Here is a 21,141-nt window from a genome sequence, read left to right on the forward strand (position 1 = left end):
TCTAAAAGGTTATCCTCATTGTGCAGTGGAGCACAGGTAGTAAGAGGGTGGGATGAGGTGTGGAGACCCGTGACAGCTACTGCTGTATTTTATGTAGGAAATTAGGTGGCTTGGACGGACGATGTACAGTGGCAGTGGTGCGATCGGTTCCCACATAAAGAAGCATATGTACTCTGGGGTCCACAACTCGTTTCGGAGACAGGTCTATTTCTGGGCCAATAAGCAAGATTTCATAATAAGTCTTGACATCTTCTACAGAAAATCTGCCATCTGTACCTGTCCTTTCATTAGAATTATCTGAAGTCTTCCAGGACAGTCACTTTCCTAGAGAGGCTCAGAAACCAGACCACTTATTCAATTAGAGGAGTTCCACTGGACAAGCAATAGAATGAGAACAGATGCCCTGAGTCACATCTTCTAGGGTCTCGTCCCCTCAGCCCCTCCCATCCCGCCGTGGGTGCAGCAGATGCAATCAGAGAGGAAGCTGGGAGTGTGGTCAGGAGCCTGTTATTGGAGACCTGCTGATTGCATCCACAGTCCGTCCAATAGGACAAAAGAAAGGAACATCCCTCTGGCTTATAAGGCTGATGGGGCCAGATTCGGCCATTACACTGAAAGGAGGAGCTGACCAGGTCAACTCGGATGGTGGAAGTCACGTCTTCACTGCATGGACAGCAACCCTCAGTCCTGAAAGCACAGTGCCGGCTGCACCACCCAGGCCTGGGGACACACCTGCAGCTCCCCCAAAAGTGCAAAGCCAAGAGCAGAGCAGGGTGTGGGTGAGTCTGGTCATTCAGATACAGCCCGAGCCCCAGGTGGCATCAAACAGCAGAGGCCACATCCCCGAGACTGGGAGTGAACTGGCCAGGTGAGACGCCTCTCCGTGGTGTTGCTGGTGGGTAAAGGGGAACTGAGCTCACCAGGGATGTCTGGGAAGCCTCCCTGAGGAGGAGAAGTGCTGACCAGATTCACTGTGGAGAGACTGTCACTAACACATGTAGTTGGGGAGGAGGAGATTGGTGCAGGTCTTGCTGTGCATGTGACCCCTAGATCTTAGTGTGTCCGCTGGTCACCTGGAGTAGACGTGACAGACTTGAAAAATGCAAATATTTTAGGGAATTCTTGAATCTCTGCCATAACATATCCCTATCATCTTAACCAAAAGTTCTCATGAGATTTGTATTCGTATTTATGTTCTCAACAATCTAAAAACAAGTGGGGTGGGGTGGGGTGTCTAGTAGTTATTCTTGTGGAAGATCAGCCCAATGAGACGGGGTTGAGCAGGCTGGACTCTTCATGGCTGCTCTATATTTAATAGGTCATAGGACTCTGTTTCTTGGTCAGATTTTAGGTCAAAAATTATTTTCAGTAAATTTCCCTGAAAGACACTATATTAGCCTCCCATCGGATCGTCTATAATGCCTGTTTTTCTCTCTTTTTGTCATGTTAGTGCCATTGGTGGTCATTGCCTAAATTCAATTCAAAATGGTGATAGCGTTAATTTCTAGACCCTTTCAAAATATTCTCCTGATAAACTACTTGGGAATTGGAGGTGCTCTTCCTATAAGGGAGAAACAATAAACATCTGATTAAGTTTCCTTTTAACGTGACAGTATCTCTTGTTCACAGAAATCACGTAGCGCCCTGGAGCTGTTGGTCTTTCCTTACCCAAGAGACGCCACAGCCAACGTCCCATTCTGGTGGAGAGCTGACGACCGCAGGAGAAGGGGGCAGGCGCAGTGAGCATTGGCTGGGTCCGTGGATCTTCTGCAAAGCCTCTTCAGAGACTGCAGGGAGGAGGCAGAAGACTCCTGAGGAGCCCGTGTCTCCCGAGGTGCTGACGTCCAGGAAGGAGGGTAGGAGCTGAGGACGTATCTGCTTCTCACTTTCCCTGGCCCCAGGACCATCAGACCTCTCTGAAGACTCTCCTCACACAGAAACCATCCCCACACGATGGCCTTAGCAGCCTTCCTAGCCGAGCTCCAGGCAGAGGCCAGCTGCCCCATGTGCCTGGACTACCTGAGGGACCCAGTGACCACTGACTGTGGGCACAACTTCTGTGGCTCCTGCATCCGCCAGTGCTGGGAAGACCTGCAGGACGTCTTCCCCTGTCCCGTCTGCCTCCACCACTGCCCTGACTACAGCCTCAAGAGGAACCCCCAGCTGAGCCACATGAGTGACATTGTTAAGCAGCTTCCCACCACGAGGAGCAAGAGGAGGCGGCAGGAAGAGAAAGCCCTGTGTGAGCAGCACAGTCAGGTGCTGGACCTGTTCTGTGAGAAGGACCTGGAGTTCTTGTGTCCCCAGTGCAGGGTCACATCTGAGCACCGGGATCACCTCCTCATGCCCATTGAGCAAGCTGCAGCTTCTCTCAGAAAGAGGCTGAAAAGCTACATCGAGCCCCTGAGGAAGCAAACAGAAGATGCTGAGATGGGGAGAGATGCCCAACTCTCAACCTCCATTGCGTTGAGGACTAAGGTGGAAAACTGGAGGGGGGAGTTGCACTCTCAATGGGAACAGCTCAGGCAGCTACTGGCAAAGAAGCAAGAGGCCGATTTTTTGGATTTACTGATGGAAGAGAAGGATGCTACAGAAAAACTAAGTAAAAACAGCACTGTACTTTCTCAACATATTTCTACACTAAGAAGTCTTCTAAGTGAAATGAACGAAAGGTGTGCACAGTCTGACATGGAGTTACTGACAGGTATTGAGACCATTTACAGCAGATATGAAAACCTGAAAAGCCCAGCCATGATTCCATGTGAATTAAAGACCCCGAGCAGCTGTCTCCCTCCACAGTACATCGGCCTGCAGAAAGTGATCGACGCGTTTAAAGCGGAGTTGACACTAGATCCTGAGACTGCCCATCCCAATCTGATCATCTCAGAAGACAGAAAAGGTGTCGCCTATGGAAAGGGAACACAGAGCATTCCTTCCAATCCCAGGAGATTTACGTCCTACCCCGCTGTCCTGAGTGCTGAAGGATTTGCCACAGGCAGGCATTACTGGCAGGTAGAAGTCAGGAGCACAGGTGACTGGGCCCTAGGTGTGTGCAAGGAATCATTCCTCGGTAATGCTGTCACTTCAGCACGGCCCAAGGATGGCTGCTGGCAAATTGAGCACTGGACTAGTCCAGGTGGCACCCGGGACAAAGGAAGACTCCTACGGATTGGCATTTTTCTGGATTATGACTTGGGAGAGCTTTCCTTTTACAATATGAGTAGCAGATCTCATATGTATACCTTCACTGATGCTTTTACAGAAAAACTTTGGCCTTATTTCTCTACCGGGCCTACTTCAAGCTCTCTTACAATCTGTGACATCACAGATGAATGCTGAGTGACCTGCAAGACTCTTTGCACTGTTTTATTTTTATTCTGAGTTCATGGAAGTGTTTTAGAATATTGTTTTATTCTAGTTTAATTGTTGCCATCAATGCCTTTGCAAGAATTTGAGTGATATATATATATATTTATATATATATATATTTTTTTTTTTTGGAATAAGCAGAAGAAGCTCATTTCTTTGTTCTTCTGTTTCAAAAAATAATTATCACTTGAGTAATTTCTGTTTTACAGGGATGATGAGGAAATCGATTACAAAAAACTTTAGCACTTCCAAAGGGGTGGGCTTCAGAATTATCATTCTTTTTTGTGAATATTGTTTCCTCTGGAGAAGAAATGTGTTCCATCATATTTCCCAATTTTACATTGTCATGTGTCCTCTAAGTTTACATTTCTGGAGCTTCTTCTGAAGCGAATGCTTACGAGTAGTTGGAAGACATGTATTTAGCAAGAGTCCTTGTACCTCGTGTGCTCCTGGACAAAAGAAAGTTAATTGAAAAGTGTTGAGGGGGCATGTTCCTAAGACTAACTTCACACTCAGTTATATGCTGGCAGGACTCCCAGCACCTAGAGAAGCTGATGCACTTCCAGTGATGAAAGGACAGTGATTAACATCAGCAATGGAGAGAAATACACAGGGCAGAGCCCAGGAGAGAGCACCACAAGCTTCCAGTTGTCTTCCTCCATAACATGTAGCGAGAGGAGATAACAGCTAAGGCGGTGTATGTGCAGAGCAATCCTGTGTGACAGACACACGCGTACAGGACACACCTGTGAGGATGGAACAAAGAATGTAAAACTAAGTGTGGGACGATGGGTGTAGTGGGTTGAATCATGTCCCTCAAACTCCCTGAAGCTTGAATTATGTTCCCAAGCTTTCTGTGTTGGAAACCTGGTCCCCACTTTGACTGTGAAATGGGTGGGAAATCCTGTCATGGTCATTGAAAAGGGGGACCTTGGAAAGGTTATTAGATTGGGGGAGTGTGCCATGGTAAATGGATTAAAAATGGTGGTCATGGGTGTGGTTCTGAGGACTTTAGAAGGACAGCACCTGAGGAACTGTCTCTCTCTGCTCCACCACGTTCACAATGTGATACCCTGCCGTCACTGTCCCCACCCCCAAGAACTTCACCAGCTGTGTTCCCTGGACTTTGGACTTCCCAGCCTCTGGAACTGTAAGCAATAAATTTTGTTTCCCTTCTAAATTACCGAGTTCTAGGTATTTTGTTATAAGCAACAGAAACAGACTGATACAATGGGCAATGTTGGGGGTTTTTTTGTCCTTTCATTTTAATACTTTTCCGCAATGACCTCTTAATGATAATATTGTTGAAACTCCTAGAATGATTGTTTTCTACGTGCTGAACTAAGTGTTTCTGTGCATTCTGGTGGAATTCTCATAGGACCGAGGCCCGCGTTCTCAGCAGGAGGCTGTCTCTGTAGTAGACGGGAGAGAGTCGGGACGGGTAAGGGATGTCCTCAAGAGGCACAGCTGGTGAATGTGAAGAGTTAAATTTTGTACCTATACTATATATATGTATATGTACATGTTACTTGAAGACAAATGTACAGCCGAGGTTATGGATAAAATCTGTGTGTCCCCAAAATTCATACATTGAAGCCCTCACTCCCAGTGTGATGGTATCAGGAGATGGGGACTTCAGGAAGTAATTGGGTGGAGTCCCCAGCACAGAACTAGTGCCCTTCTATGAAGACGAACAGACACCAGAGCTTCTCTGCAACCTTGGAGGATACAGCAGGAAGTCAGCCTGCGAGGCGGGAAGGGGACCTTCACCAGAACCCAAACATGCTGCCACCCAGGTTGTGGAATTCCCACCCTCCAGAACTGTCAGAAATAAATGTCTGTTGTTTAAACCACCCAGAGTATGGTACATATTTGTTATTGCAACACAAGCTAAGCAAAACACTAGGGAAAGTATATGAGCATCAGGCTGGGTGTCTAGTAGGTGCCACCTAAAAGATCATTGGTATTAAGTTATCTTCCCACTCTTTCTACCCATGATTTCCACTGGTCCAGCTAATATCACTTTTACCTTCACCACTGATACACAGCATTCAGAATTTTGCAGTTTAGAAAATATGAATGGTAAGTAGACCAAGTATTACGTAAACAGCCTGTTTGGGGTTCCTGAGACCACCCTCCGGTGGGATGATTCATTAGATGAACTCAAAGAACAGGCATATTGGGTGAAAGCCAGTAGAAACCAGCCCAACCTGCTCCTCTCACCGGCATCCCACCTACAGCTCTTCATACCCCCAGCAAGGATGTGTGAACCAGGCCAATTGCAACCACCTGGGAAGCTCACCTGAGACTTAGTGTCCGGGGTATTATCAGGGGGTCAGTTATAGGCATGGAGCCCAGCATGACTGACCTTAGCCACTCACTCTCTAGCCCCCTCGAGGTCACGTTTATACAGCATGGTTCGAGGCCTCAGGAATACACACACATTTTAATCAGGCAAGATATTCCAAGGCTCCAGAAGGCATCTCCCAGGATCCAGTCAAGGCCGGGACTCGGAAGATACACCTTTCTGGGTAAGCAGGCCGGCTGCCTACGTTATGGAAGGTGAAGTCCCCATAGGGCTGGATTACCAGAAATATGGAGTCCACCACCTCCAATCTCTCCACTCCCCACTTACACACAATCTGTCCCTCACAGGGACATCGTGGAAGACGTTCCACACTTGCCATCAGAGCAGCACCTCTGGGCACTTAGTCACACACACATAATAATTAACCCGCTTTCTTGACCCTTTAGGACAGCATGGAATCTGGATATCTGTGTTTTTTGCAAATATATCAGGTGATTCTGGACAAGGCTCTTTGAGGGACTGGAAACCGTAATAAAGGACATGTGTTTTGAAATGAGCCAAACCCTAGTTTGGATTTCCTAGCGATGTGTGATGCCCACTGACCACACAGCAGGCGGGTCTCAGGGGCCAGTCCTCCACCCACCGAAGCCTGCAGGTGTCTCCTGCAAGTGGGATGGGCAGGGGAAGAACATGTGGGGCTGGGGGAGCTGTTCTGCCGTCACTACAGTAAGCACCACGGTATCTTTGCCTTGATCTCAGAACTGTGGAGTTGTCCTCAGAATAACCAGTAGGGCAGGTTCTGTAGTTATTCGCTCCTTTTAGATGAACCAACTAAGCAACACAGGTGGAGAAAGACAAAAGATTTCCACCTGGAGCCTGCAGGTCGGCTACCTGCTGAAAGATCTTACTTCCAGAGATGAATGCTGAGGGTGCCCAAACTAGCTCTTGCCCATAGATGCATCGTGAGTTCGTTTTATTCCATTTGTATAGGTGACTGGCAGGTAAGGGGATCTGAACCCTTGACCTTGGTGCTATAACATTTTGCTGTAAACAGCTTAGCAAACCAGCCAGCCCTGCTTCCTTGTTTTATATAAAATGTGTGGAAGAATAATGTCAGTACTTTGTTTTTATCCAGTACACACACAAAGTAATTTTAAATTGGTTTTTAAGTTGGAATATTGATAATGATCGTCAATGATGGTTTCATGGCACTTTATTATCCTGTTGTTTCCACTTTTCAAAAGTTTTCAATTTTCCATCATAAAATGTAAAAAAAGAATTAGTTGAGAAAAAAATGTGAAACCATTACTGTGCTCATGTGAATCCCATATAATGTATACTGGATTCTTCTAGGGAATAATAACTTGTAGATATGTGGTATTCTTCTGCAAATCTGATAAAATGAATCACTAAAAGGACATATATTGTTATTGGTGAATACTGGTAGGTTGTAGGCAACAAGATACACACACTGACAATTAAGGCAGTGATACCACTCATGCGACAGTGTAAAAGCAAAGATCAATACCATATTGAACACTACGAAGTAAAAAGCAAGAACTGTTTGGCCCAGTTGGTTAGAGAGTGTTACAATACCAAGGTCAAGGGTTCGGATCCACCGCACTGGCCAGCAGCTGAAGGAAAAAGAAAGAAAATTAATGTAATAAAAGATCCGATATGATACTACGGTTAAGAATTCCTACCAAGTATATACAGACAAAACTAACCTATCAGTAAATTAAACAGACTTACATCCAAGTTCTTAGTTTACAAAACTGCATCCTTATCTAAAGACAAATGAAATGGGTTTAAGTGGGTGCACTCTGTGGGCAGAGCTTGGGAATGGGATCAAGGATGAGGGGGAAATGTTTAAACACCAAGAGCACGGTCTTGCATGAAATAATGGCAACGTGGTCTGCACTGAGCAGTAGATCAAGTCAAGCATCTCACTGAAGGCTGCCAATCACCTCGCAGTTGCAACTTTAAGTACATGTCATTCTGTCTCATTTCTAAACCTGTGGGAAGATCTTATGCATCATTGTTTAGCCAGTTTCTTTCTCATAGATACGTAACAGGTCTTTCTGAAGTGTCTCTGTAGGGCCTAGAAAGAGAATTCCTGGGTCAAATATGTGACAGTTTTACTGAGAAATATTGACAAATATCTGTATTAAATGTCGGTGTCATGTTGCATGTGGGAATAGTCACTTTTTTCCTCTTTCACAATTAATCTAATGTTTGTATTGTGGTAAATTCTACGTAACATGATATTTGCCATTTTACCATTTTAAAACATAGAATTCCATGGAGCTGATTACATTCCCAGTGCTATGTGCTTGTTACCTCTATGTCCAAGTTTTTTTTGTCATGTTAAACATAAGTTGTTCACCCATGAAGCAGCAACTTCCCATGATTCCTTTCCCTAGTTTCTGGTAACAACTAATCTACTTCTGTCTCTGAAATTTTTTCTTTCTAATTTATTTTCTCTTAATTGACCCCTGCTAATAGTATCTATTTATGGAGTACAATGTGATATTTGGGTACATTTATACATTAAAAAAAAAAGAATGCAATTCTGCCTTTGCTGGAATGTAAATGAAGTTGCAGAAAATTGTGTTCAGTGAAATAAGCCAGGTACAGAAAGAGAAATACCACATGTCCTCACTCACACGTGCAATAGTTGATGTCATAGAAGGAGAGAGTAGGACAGTGGTCACTAGAGACTGGGAAGGGAGGGGGAGGGGCAAGCAGAGAGGGTGGTCAGTGGATCCAAAATCGTAGCAAGATAGGAAGAATAAGGCCTCGTGTTCCACAGCAAGTTAGAAAGACTAGAAAGAGCAAAGTACTGTTCCTGAGACCCCAAGGTCGGTTTGCTGGCTGCTCAATAGCCAGTAATTGAGAGACGACAGCCAGTGCCAGGACAGGTAATCAGGAAGCCGGCAGCCTGGGGAAATGGTGGGCTTACATCTCAAGGACCATTTCCATCTCTCCCAGGTTTGCTAAAGGGTCTTATAGGGGTCTGTGGAGGAGAGCTGATTCATGGTGACCAAGCAGGGACGAGCAGACACGCATGAGTGTTTCAGATAATCATCAAGGAACTTCCCTGGTGGGAGCTGACCAGCGTCGTCCTTCATTCTCCATGGGTTCAGTTCCTCTTATTCTCAAGTAAGGGTAGGTTGCTAAGCTAGTAAAGAACAGCCATCTGGATTAATAGTTTTTCTCTGGTTATTTGGTGGACAATGTGAGAGCGAGTGTCACTGCGTTCTGACAGTTAGGTGCAGACTATGTGGTTTGGGTTCCAGGAGACAGCAAGCTTTGAAATTCACAGGTTTAACAAAATGGAGTCACTTCTGTTCAGCCTCTGACGTTACTACCTAACTGAAGTAGCTGGTACAGAGGATTTTGAATGTACCCAAGACAGAGACGTCACAAGTGTTTGAGGTGATGGATATGCCGATTACCCTAATATGATCAACGGTGACTTTTTAATTGCTTGCATATTGCACTTTAATTTTTCAAAACGTAAAAAAGAAAGTCTGAACCCACTAACATTTCCACTGACAGTGAATCCATCTTCTTCCCATCCTCGCGAAGTGGATCATACGGGTTTTTAATTTTCTCTGATCTGATGGGGAAATGGTCATTTGATTGGCTTGTTTTCTCGATCACTACTGAGTGTCAGTATGTGACTATTTGTTGATTAGTATACTATCACAGACTGTCTGGGGGCCTCTTTTCTCCTCTTTAACTTTCTTCCCTAGGTGCTTTTATTCCCTCTAAGCATTATTTAAGGAACCCTTAGAATGATGGTTCAGGATGACTCTTCCAGCCTAGCTTTTCCTGGCCATCAGTCTTCTGTTCGCAACTGTCTACTGGAGGCTTCCACGTGGATTTCTAGCTGGCATCTGCAGATTCATGAATCGGAAAGAGGAACCTTGATTTGTCCCCAACTCTCCCTGCCGAGAACCTGCCCCTCACCAGTCTTCTCCATCTCAGTCTGTGGAACCTCCATGCTCCTGATACCTCAAGCAAGAAACCTCGAAGGCACCTTTGTTTTCTCTCACTCCTTTACTCCCCACTCAACCCAGCAGCAAGTCCTGTTGTCCTCCCTCCACATGGTGACTCTAGGTTCTGATGCACCCTCCTGGGGACACCTGGAATCCCGGCCCTTGAATGCTGGCCCATCCGCACTCATCCCCCTGTCACGGGATCACAGTGCTATCATGTGACACGCTACTTTGGGGAGTGTGTTTGGCTTCATGTGGGTCCAGTGCATGCAGAAAACACATGGAGAACCCCAGCCAAGGGGAGATCCTTGGGAAGCAGCAGTGAAGGAAGAGCCATCTGCCAAAGAGGCTGAGAGACACTGGCACAGGCCAGTCAGCTGCGTCACCTTCCTGACACATAAAGACAACAGGAAAAGCAGTGATGAATTAGTGGGAGCAAGTTCAGTGGAGTGGTAGGGGTCAAAGTCAGGGTGCCTCTGCTGGGAGATATGAAAGAGAAATACCACAGCATATGATGATTCCCTAAGAGTCAGTAAGAAAAAGAAACCAATTATGAAAATGGGTAGCGCGCAGAAGGAACCTCAGAAGAGGAGGAATAAATGGCTTATAGATATATAAAATGAATTTCAACACCATCAGTAACTAGTGAACTGAAAAAATTGTGAGATTCACTTCACACCGTTCAGACAGCTGCCATTAAAAGACTGACCATACCAAACATGGTCAAGGATGTGGAGCTGTGGGGTCCCCTATAACTCCTGAAGGGAGTGTGAAGGGGTTCAGCTACTTGCAGAACATCCTGTCCAGGTCCAGTGAAGGTGAAGACTGTGTAATGAGCACCCACCACGGCTTTAAGCAGAAAAGTGACATGATCTGATTTGCTTTCATAACATTATATCGTGTATTCCTAAACAGCTGGAAAACAGTATATTGACCATAATCACCACGAAGAAAAGCAAATGTTTAGGTCATGGGTACACTATGTACCCTAAGTGAATCATCAACCAACATAGGCATGTACTGAAACAACACACTGTGCTCCATGTATGTACACAGTTAGATGAAATTAGACATGTTCAGGGTTGGATGGCCATAGACAATATACGTACAATTAAAAATTTTTTTTAAGTTTTTAAAAAAAGGTGGCTCTGGTTGCTGTGTGAACAACATGCAGTGAGAGGGGAGGGTGGAAGTGGGAGCACTGTGCAGTACAGCAGTGTCTGAGTGAGGTCGTGTGCGGCTTGGATGGGGGACGTGGCGCGGAAGATGGTGACACAGGGTCCCAAATAAGCACGGATGTGGACTCTCGGCTCTACCTTTTTCAATCATTTATTTTTGTATTGTTGGACCCAGATAAGATCTTATAATAAGTCTTGATATCAGCTAGGGAAACTACATTTCTCTATGATATTCATTATTTAGAAAGGCTGAGGTGCCTCCTGGACAGTGACTTTTGCACAGGCATTTCAGCAGCAGAGTATCAGAGTCCTTGAAAACCTTTGTGGGGGGTTCGGGCAGCTGGCTGCTTAGCTCAGCTGGTTAGTGTGGTGCTGATAACACCAACGTCACCAAAAAATAAGTCAACAAACAAGTGAAACAAACAACATTGCAGATTAAATTTCTTTGAAAATACACATTTATCTATTAATTTGGAGTTGGCTGATCCCCTCAAGCTCAGAATCCCCACTGTTGATAAGTAATCAAGGCTGTGGGTCAACTTCACTGCTCGATCCTGGGCCGAGAGGCAGGGAACGGTGTCCCAGGCTCCAGTCACAGTGCGTGGGTCGCAAGCACTGGAGAAGGTTGGTGAAGGAACGTACGAGTGAATGAGCCGTCCGTAAAGGGATGTCAAATACACGATGTGTACATTTATACGAAGATCCAAGCACAGATGGGGTCGGGGGTGGAGACTGTCACTCTTGGGTAGTAGCTGAAACCATGTGATGCCAGAGTCACCAGGGGAGACTCACTTGCACTATATGCCCAGGTACCCCAGAGGCAACTTCTGACTCATTGCACCTAGGGACGCCTGCTCCTACCTCCGTCTCGGCACTGCCCAGGCCTGGTCCCCGTTCCTCTCCAGCACCCCAATAAGCCTCCTCCTGCCGCATGTGCCGTAAAAGGACAGATGTCGCTACTGGCACCTTGGCTGCTGTGTCTGAGCCTATGGAGGTTGAAAACTACTAAAATGACTTTTTAAATTTAGAAAACAGGCAAGGCCCAGTTCTGAAAAGAAATTCTTTAAGGGAAAGAAGGAATTAAAGCTGCCTGAGAAAGATCCGGCCAAGACTAGCCAGCGAATCCTGAGGAAACCAAGATGAGGACTTTTCACATATTCAATTAACTCGGAAAACAAATCACTGATGAAATTAAGGGCGTTTCAGTGGAGAAGAAACAGGAGGAGTCTAATCCTCCACACCCACCTCCTGTGCAGAAGATGCCATCAGAGAGGACGATGGGAAATGTCAGCAGGAGCCTGTCATCTCCCGAATGCTGATGGCATCTGGAGTCTGTCCAATAGGAAGACAGAAAAGACACACTCTACAGGCTCATAAGGCCTGAAGGGGCCAGATTCAGAACTTCACGGTGAAGCGACAGGTTGTGCTGGTGCCTGTTCTGGCCTGGACCGAGGAGGACATGCCCGATCTGCAAGGACGAGAGGAGCTGTCAGTCCGAGCTGCTGCCGAGGGAACCACCGCCCACGCTGGGGACAGAAGGGCAGCTCATATAGGCGGGCAGAGCCGACCCAGGGAGAGCGCAGGCGCCAGGTGAGTTCACCTCGGACCACGTGAGCAGGTGACCTGGGACCCAGTGAAGGGTCAGGAGTCTAGGGTGGAGCTGGGGGTCACTACCTTGCAGGTCCAGGATAGGCATGGGATGATCCTGCGAGGACACCTCACCCCAGTCCGTGAGGACAAAACTGGGGAAACTGCCCTAGCCAGGGTGGTATTGGAGGCCACTCAGAGGAAATGTGGACAAATCAGCTTGGAAGGGACCTGGCCAGCATCGCGGATGATGCAGGCGAGTTCACAGGATGTGGCTCTTGAGAGAAAGTAGGAAGTGCCAGCTGTGGTTGTGGGCAGTGACCCCATAACATTAGAAGATGGAACCCACGCTCTTGCTGCAAACGAATCCATCTCAATTTGGGAGATTTCTGTGGCGTTAGAGGAGTCAGGACTGGGAGGGAGCTGCAGTGCAAGAAGAATGCCTGCAGATCTGTGTCAATTGTGAGAGGAGGAAAAGGACACACGACAAAGTGTAGAGCTTTGAAATGTAGCAAAAGTGAAAGATGAGGCTCCCAGAAGAGAGTAAGAGAGAGGCTGTCTTGGCTTGGGGACAGTGACTCGTTACCAATAATGGTTACCCTTTCTAAGAATTTTTTTTTATTAGATAACATTTAAAGCAAATACACAGTACCATAATTAGAACTATAAACTCCATGTATCTATCTACAAAATTATGTCCCAATCCCTCTACTTCTCAAACTTAAGAAGCATACAATAGACCATGTAGAATTTTACGTATAAATACTGTTGCTCTGAATGTCTCACTTAGAGAACCTTGTTTCAATAAGTTTATAGTATCATAATCAGACGTGATAAGTAATGATTTTCTTATTATGAGATTTCCACCGTTTCAATTGTCATATATATTTTGTAACTCTTACAAATGTTTGTGTTTAAGTCAGGAAAAAAAATGAGGTAAGTCTTTTTGATTGATATATATGATCTTTACAGATTTAATGCACATTATTCTTTTTCCTTGTTTTGTATGTTAAAGATACCTGGTTTATTGTGGTGTCGAGTGTCCCACAGTCTGGAATTCCCTACGAGGTCATTCATTTCCATTGCTTCTTGAAGTTGTGTCTTTTTCAAAAAAAGACAACTAAATAGACAAGCTCGCATTTGAGTAAAGGTGGATCCAGTGGCAAGAGATCAGCAGGTGTCGTGGGACTATAGCTCTTACAGCTTAAAGGAAAGAATCAGACACAGGCTTGCTGGCTTATAAATTGCTAGGAACCCAGATAGGCTTCAGGCTCCCATTAGGAGAGAGAACACTGGGGAGTCCAAGCTTCCCACTTTTTGTACTTTCTGGAGAACGAGACCCACTGCAAGGAGATTCCTCAGACAGAAACCCTCAAGGCACAATGGCCTTTGCAACCTCTCTGGCCGAGCTCCAAGCAGAGGCCAGCTGCCCCATCTGCCTGGACTACCTGAGAGACCCAGTGACCACTGACTGCCAGCACAACTTCTGTCACTCCTGCATCCACCAGTGCTGGGAAGACCTGCAGGATGTCTTCCCTTGTCCTGTCTGCCTCCACTATTGCCCTGACAACAGCCTCAAGAGGAACCCCCAGCTGTGCCACATGACTGACATTGTTAAGCAGCTTCCCACCATGCGGAGGAAGAGGAGGCGGCAGGAAGAGAAAGCCCTGTGTGAGCAGCACAGTCAGGTGCTGGACCTGTTCTGTGAGACGGACCTGGAGCTCTTGTGTCCCCAGTGCAGGGTCTCCTCCGACCACCAGGATCACCTCCTGATGCCCATTGCGCAAGCTGCAGCGAGTCACAGGAGGAAGCTCAAGAGCTACATTGAACCCCTGAGGGAGCAAGTGGAAGATGCAGAAATGAGATATGAAGTGCAAGAATCAAAATCTTTTGAAGTGAGGTGGAAGATGGAGAATTGGAGGTTGCAATTACATTATGACTTTGAAGAACTTAAGTGTTTCTTGCAAAAGGAGCAAGGTGCAATTTATGCTAGGTTACTTACTGAAAGGAAGAATTGTGAAGAAAGATTAATGGAAAACCAAAGCCAGATTTCACACCATATATCCACGCTAAGTAATCGGTTACATGAAATAACGGAGAAATGTTTGCAAGCAGACCTAGATTTACTGAGAGATATTAAATGTACTAACAACAGGTCTGAACACATAGACACCCCAGCAGTTTTTTCATATGAATTACAAAAAGAAAGTTGTAGTCTCCCTCCACACTATTTTGGCTTGCAAAACATGATTAGCACGTTTCAGGTAGATTTGACACTAGATCCTGAAACTGCCCACCCGAGTCTTGTTATCTCAAAAGACAGAAGAAGCGTGATGTTTAGTATGTTAAAATCAAACTTTCTTCACAATCCTCGGGCATCTCCTTTATATCCTGCAGTTCGGAGTTGTGAGAAATTTAATGCTGGGAGATATTTTTGGCAGGTAGAGGTAAGAGGCTCAGGTCAATGGTCCTTAGGTGTGTGTAAAGAATCTTTCCCTAGAAATGCTCTCATGTCACCATCCCCACACAACGGCTGCTGGCAAATTCAGCAGTCCCAAAGTCCACGTGCTACGTGGGATACAGTCCAGATCATGCAGACTGGCATTTTTCTGGACTGTGAGCTGGGAGAGGTTTCATTTTATAATTTAAATAACAGATCACATTTGTATGATTTCACTGATGTGTTTGCACAAAAGCTTATGCCTTATTTCTCTATTACACCTTCTTCAAAATCTCTTACCATGAGTATCTTCAGAGATGAATGATTAACTACTTGGAGGACCATTTTGCATGTGGCTATATTTCCTTCTGGTGTTTGGGGGAGGACTTATAATAAAGATTGTGATTTTCTTTTTGACGTTTGAATGCTGCAATTTTTTTGGACTCACTTTTTAATATTCCTCTTCTGTCCAATATCTGGGCAAGCTGATGAGAAAGCCTGGGTGCTTCCTCCTTTGTCACAGGTGAGACATTCAAACCAAGCAAGGCCCTGAGAGGGACCACACCCTCACACCAGCCCTACCCTGTAATCATTTTAGCAACCCCAGCCTTGTCTCTTTTCCCTGCTCTCTCAAGCTGTTGTAAGAACCACTTAGTAACCACTCTGCTCTCCCCATAAACTTTATCATGTGAATAATAAATCATTTCATCCCCTCTTTTATGTGGCATCCTCAGTATCAACACTGAAAAAAATGTATGTGGGTGGTGACCCTGGGTCTTTAAACTGACCCCAACAATTAGCATTGTGACCATGATTATGGAGAAGTTGGCTACCAGCATCAGGGGCTTCTCCTCTTGCTTTGGTTTGCTAATGGGCTCTGCTGCCCGATGGCAAGCCTGCACTACCAGCTCGGCTGTTTTGTGCTTCGTTTACTGAGTTCTGCTGAGGGTCTGCTAGACACTTAAGTAACCTAAGTTAGAAGTTTTGATAAGGTGCTGGCCAGTTTGATCAGCTGAGTAGAGCATGATTACTGATAACACCAAAGTCTAGGGTTCAATCCCTGTACTGACCAGCTGCCAAAAAAAAAAAAAAAAAGTTTTGAAAATTATTGGTGTGTTTATATAGCCTTAAAAGTATAAGGGAAAGGAGTTTAGATTCAGGTCATTCTTAATGTGGCTCTGGGTCTTGTGTCTCAGTCCAGGCCTATCTCTGTGTCTTAGAATGAATTTGTGTCTCGATTCAGGCATAAGCTGTGACTGATATAGGTTCAAGGGAGAAGACCCTAAACTGTGACAGATTGGTTGTGTGACTCAATCAGCCATTGGCCCCTGTTCTATACAGCACTCAGAGGAAAGAACATTTGTGCCACTTATGGGTCCATTGGGTGGTCACTCCTACAGTTCAAGAAAAGTTACTACTTGAAGGTCCATCAGTATTTGAAGATTTGAATTATTGATGTCTCATTTTGTATTATTCTGCTGTAACAGAAAACTTGAAACTAGCTAATTTATAAAGAACAGAAATTTATTTTTCACATTTCTGGAGGCTGGGGAGTCAAAGATCAAGGCACTGGCATGTTCCTTGTCTGGTAAGGGCTCAGTGTTCACTTCCAAGACAGCACCTTGAAGGCGGCATCCTCTCTAGAGAAGAGCAAGATTGTTTCTCCCATGACAGAACAGAAGGGGCCAAAAAAAACCCACGCCAAATGCCCTTTTTATTGTACCATTAATCCATTCATAAGGGCTCTGCCTTCATGGCCTAAACACCTCCCTTTAGGCCCCACCTCCCCTCACTGTTACATTGGTGACTAAGCTTCCAACACATGAGTTTTGGGGGAACACACATTCAAATCATAGCAATCGAGGTCCACACTCCTAAAATCAGAGGGCTAACTAGGACTTTACAGAACATCTTTGCTGCTTCTGCTGCTACTGCCTTTGCCTTTGTTACAACAAAGACCCTGGTCCTCACCGTTATAGGGAGAGGTACCGAAGGCACCCCTGTGGTACAAGGAAGGGGTAACTCCAACCAGACTTAGGCCCAGGATTCATAAACTCAGTAAACCAGTAGTGGCCACAGAACTCTCATGATACTCATGTGAGGTTCTCTGCAGTAAGAAAAAAAAAGAGAGAAAAGAAGGCAGAAAAAGGAAGGTAATGGAAAGAGAAACAAAGAAACAGAATCAGGGAGAGGACCAAAAAAAAAAAACTAGAACAGAGTTTCCATTTCTAATTTCCAACTGCAAATCTAAAATTCACTAAAATTATCTACACAACAAAATCTGCAAAATAGAAGCAGGGTCCAAAAGACATAAGGGCTTTTCTGTTTCTATAATCCAGGTGATGATTGAACTTCAGTATCTGCTGTAATGCGGCAACTGGGAAACCTTCACGGGCACAATCAATCTTTGACCTCAAATTAGGTAACCAGGAAACTCCTGTAAATTTAAACAAGGTCTCCCGTATAATCTTATTGTCATTACTGAATATAAAATAGAGGTCAAAGAGATATACATGATCTTAACCATCGGAAACATTGGCTTGAGAGTTCTAATCCCCATACCAGCTGGCCCCCTACTCCTACCCCCCGAAAAAAAGGGCTGGCCGGTTAGCTCAGTGGGTTAGTGTGGTGCTGATAATACCAAGGTCCAGGGTTTGATCCCTGTACTGCCAGCTGCCAAAAAGAAAAGAAACACTGGCTTGCCTAAATTCCCCGTGGCAATAGCACACATTGCCCTGAAATATCTGAGAGAAAGCACGGATACATTGAACAACAAATTCAAATCCAAACATTCGTATTTTTGATTGTAAGGAAAAGATTTATGGTGTTTCCAAGTTTTTCTACTTGTGGTTACCTCTGTCAGCAATTTCTTTTTGTGATCGTGTGTGTATTTAACTTTGAATTTCTTGTGTATCTTCAAGTTGTTTTAAGGCTATATAAACACGATCTTTTTTCTCCCAAATCCTATGTGTTCCGCAACTTGCCTTTTTTATCTAGTGATATTTCTTACAAGTAATTTAATATCCGTGCATACTGATCTATCTCATTTTTGGTAAATATTTGCTGTGTACTTCCTTGCCTAAATGAGGTACATAGATAGTGCATTGTTTAAAGATGCAACATTGTATCTTTTTGTATTCATAGTGTTTCCCAGGGGGGTTTCCCAAAACCTTTCACAGTAAAATACAATATTGAGGACTTAGACACTTCAAAAATATTTTGAATATATTTTTCTTCCCCCCCGCCCCATTTTTTGAACATTTTCATATAGTATGTGATAGGGTGGTGTTTTGTATGTTGGGATTAGTCAGTTCCGCAGTGATGTGGGGTCGCCCTTAACACACTTTGCACCAAGGCCATGGGGGCTTGGAGGGTTGGAGCTGAGGGAACGGACAAGAGAGAGCAAGTCTGCAAGCGTGCTGGGCTTCATGTGTCCCTGAGCAGGTGGGCTGCTGTCGGCCCTGCACTCCTGGGCAGGCTGCCAGGCTGGAAGGGGGCTGGAGGGATTTACACTCTTCAGACCGAGGCAAGCAGCTCACTCAGCCCAGCGGGAAGATGGGATCTGCTCGGAAGAGTAGCTGTCCTTGAGGGCCCCCAATGGGTCAGCCACCAGCCTGGGCGATGCAGGCCCTGGGGCCGGGGTGTGGCGCTGGAGTCTGATGCGTTGCACTGAACGAGACCACACTGCTGGTCGAGAGCTTGTGTGAAGGGTGTGTCCAGCGTGTCCTGCGGTGGGTCCTGCTTACAGGACTTATTTGTGTGGTTACATAGCCCTTCATTTAAAAGAGAAAAGTTCCTTTTACGAAATTATTAAATTATATGTTTAAAGGCTAAATAAAAAGAGAATAAAATTTCTATTTTAGATTTGTAGACTGTTTAGATTTTAATCATATATTTTAATACATCTTTAATAATACGCATTTTTCTTTCCCATTTTAGCATGACATATGATCTTCATGTTAATTTACATTTTATATGAAAAATGATTTCCTGTTATAAAGTAAAAAACGTTATGATGACATGTTAGATTGACGTTAAGAATAAAAATTAAGATGCATGCATTAAAATAGGTCATGGGTTGGCTAGTTACCTCGGTGAGAGCATGGTGCAGACAATGCCGAGGTGCAGGGTTCCATCTCCGGACAAGCCAGCCGTGGAAAAGAAAGAAAGCAAGAAAGAAAATACATCACAACTCATCTGTGATGTCCTGATATTCGGTTTTTTATTTTTAAAAATAATTATTCGTGTTATTTTTAGCATCCAGTTTATTTTTAAGTAAAAACATAAAATATCTTGTAGGATGCTATTTAAAAATTATTTTCAACATTAACGTAGTTTTGTCGTAAAAAGTAAATATTGTCAAAATGAAAATTGGGAATGGTTACATATTGGCTTTAAAAAGAAGTCTTTAATACCTTATTAATTTGAAAGAAATTTTAAAACAAGTTCTGAGAATTGACAATTATTTGCATTTTTGAATGTTCTTAAATGTTTTTCAAAGACACGAACCATCTAAGGTAGAGATAAACTGATGTAGAAGATTATCAAATAATCTTCATGGGTATGTGGTAGTATCACATACTACACATTTGCTCATTTTTTTGTCTATATCCTTTTTGGGGACAGGGGGGAAGTGGCTGGCAGGTACAGGGTTTGAACCCTAGACCTTCGTGTTACCAGTACCTGACCAACTGAGTTAACCAGCCAGCTCTTTACATTCTGTTTCGGAGATCAGGAGAAAGATGGTGACTTGGAAAGTTAGTAACATTAGCGGTAGGGCAATTTGGGAAAGATTTCTATTCTTGTGTACTTTGATGTTATATTATGGAAAATTCCTAACATGTAGAAAAGTGGAGAGAAGGTAGTATGACAGACCCCCTTCCCCATAGATCAGTCATACAGCCTGGATAATTATCCTGGTCTATTTTACTTCCTTTTGTTTTGTTTGTGGTGGCTGGACAGTATGGGGATCTGAACCCTCGACCTTTGTGTTACAACACAGCTCTCTAACTGTAAGGAAAGTAAAACCAGTGTAAAATAAAGCTTAGTTAGGATCTCTCACCTCACATCTATTACAAATGGGCAAGATTCAGCACATTCATTAGAAACAAGTTATAAGAGTAGTGTAACTGTGCATGTGTGCCCATTTACTGATTCAGCATGTTTGTTGTAGTTATTTATGCATTTGGCTTGCGGCCACTATTGTGTACTTGTAATATAAAAGGGACAACTGCTTTGAACTGCTGGTCAGCAGAGCCCCAAGGGTCAGCAGAGCATGGAGGGTGATAGAGTTTGGATGTGCTGTCCCCTCCAAAACTCATGTGGAATTTTGATCCCCAATGTGGCCGTGTTGGAAACTGATTGAGTCATGGGGGCGGATCCCTCATGAATGGATTAATGCTCTCCCTGGGGGAGGGGGGATTAATGAGTGAGTTCTCGCTCTATTAGTTCCCTCAACAGCTTGTTGTTTAAAAGACCCTGGCACCTCTTCTCTCTCTCTCTTGCTTCCTCTCTCTTGCTTCCTCTCGCCATGTGATCTGCTTGTACCTGCTGGTTGCCTGCCACTTTCCACCATGAGTAGAAGCAGCCTGAGGCCCGTGCCAGGTGCAGCTGTCCCAGAATCGTAAGCCAAATAAACCTCTTTCCTTTATAAATTATGCAGTCTCAGGTATTTCTGTTATAGCAACACAAAACTGACTAAAACAGAGGATCAGCAGAGCTCATGTCTGAGGATAAATGATGTCTGTGAAGCTCACATCTAAAGAATAAAGTATGTCTACCTTGCATAAACCTGTGAGAATCTTCTTTCAATTACCTGACTCGCGGCCTGCACAGGAAGGGGTAGAAGGATCTGAGATCCAGCCCAACACTAACCAACTGAGCGAACTAGCCAGCCCAGTTGTGGTCAATTTTGTTTTATCAGTACCATGCTCTCTTTTTATGGTCTCTAAATCATTTTGACAGAGATTTCATAAATCATATCATTATATTTGTATTTTAGAATAAATCACTAAAAAACCTATTTTTAAAGTATAAGTGCAATTATTCCATGTAATACTCAAATATAATTTTTTAAATCCATTATCTAGACACATAAATAAAATTTCTTAATGACAAAAACTAACAAATTGCAGCTAGGTAGGCACAGTGAGTTCTAGCGGTCTACGGGAGTGCTAGTTGTCCGTAATTAACAAAAATTTACTATCTGTATTCAAATGGCTAGAAGAGGAGCTCAAATGCTTTCATCTCAAAGAA

The 21,141-nt window shown here is 44.4% G+C and overlaps 2 protein-coding genes across 2 annotated transcripts; both read left to right on the forward strand.

The window, feature by feature from the left end:
- Window positions 1–1,953: 1,953 nt before the first annotated feature.
- Window positions 1,954–12,728, forward strand: LOC134385823 (putative tripartite motif-containing protein 61). The gene is made up of 5 exons (XM_063107502.1): window positions 1,954–2,478; window positions 2,800–2,899; window positions 12,116–12,189; window positions 12,259–12,449; window positions 12,620–12,728. The coding sequence occupies exons 1-5, from the start codon at window positions 1,954–1,956 to the stop codon at window positions 12,726–12,728; spliced, it is 999 nt and encodes a 332-aa protein (XP_062963572.1).
- A 1,100-nt stretch (window positions 12,729–13,828) lies between these two features.
- LOC134385824 (putative tripartite motif-containing protein 61) lies at window positions 13,829–16,142 on the forward strand. Its single transcript, XM_063107503.1, has 2 exons — window positions 13,829–14,341; window positions 16,107–16,142. Exons 1-2 carry the CDS (start codon window positions 13,829–13,831, stop codon window positions 16,140–16,142), a joined length of 549 nt encoding a protein of 182 aa, XP_062963573.1.
- Window positions 16,143–21,141: the final 4,999 nt, after the last annotated feature.

This window comes from Cynocephalus volans, chromosome 9, assembly GCF_027409185.1.
Source record: "Cynocephalus volans isolate mCynVol1 chromosome 9, mCynVol1.pri, whole genome shotgun sequence".
Classification (NCBI taxonomy): Eukaryota; Metazoa; Chordata; class Mammalia; order Dermoptera; family Cynocephalidae; genus Cynocephalus; species Cynocephalus volans.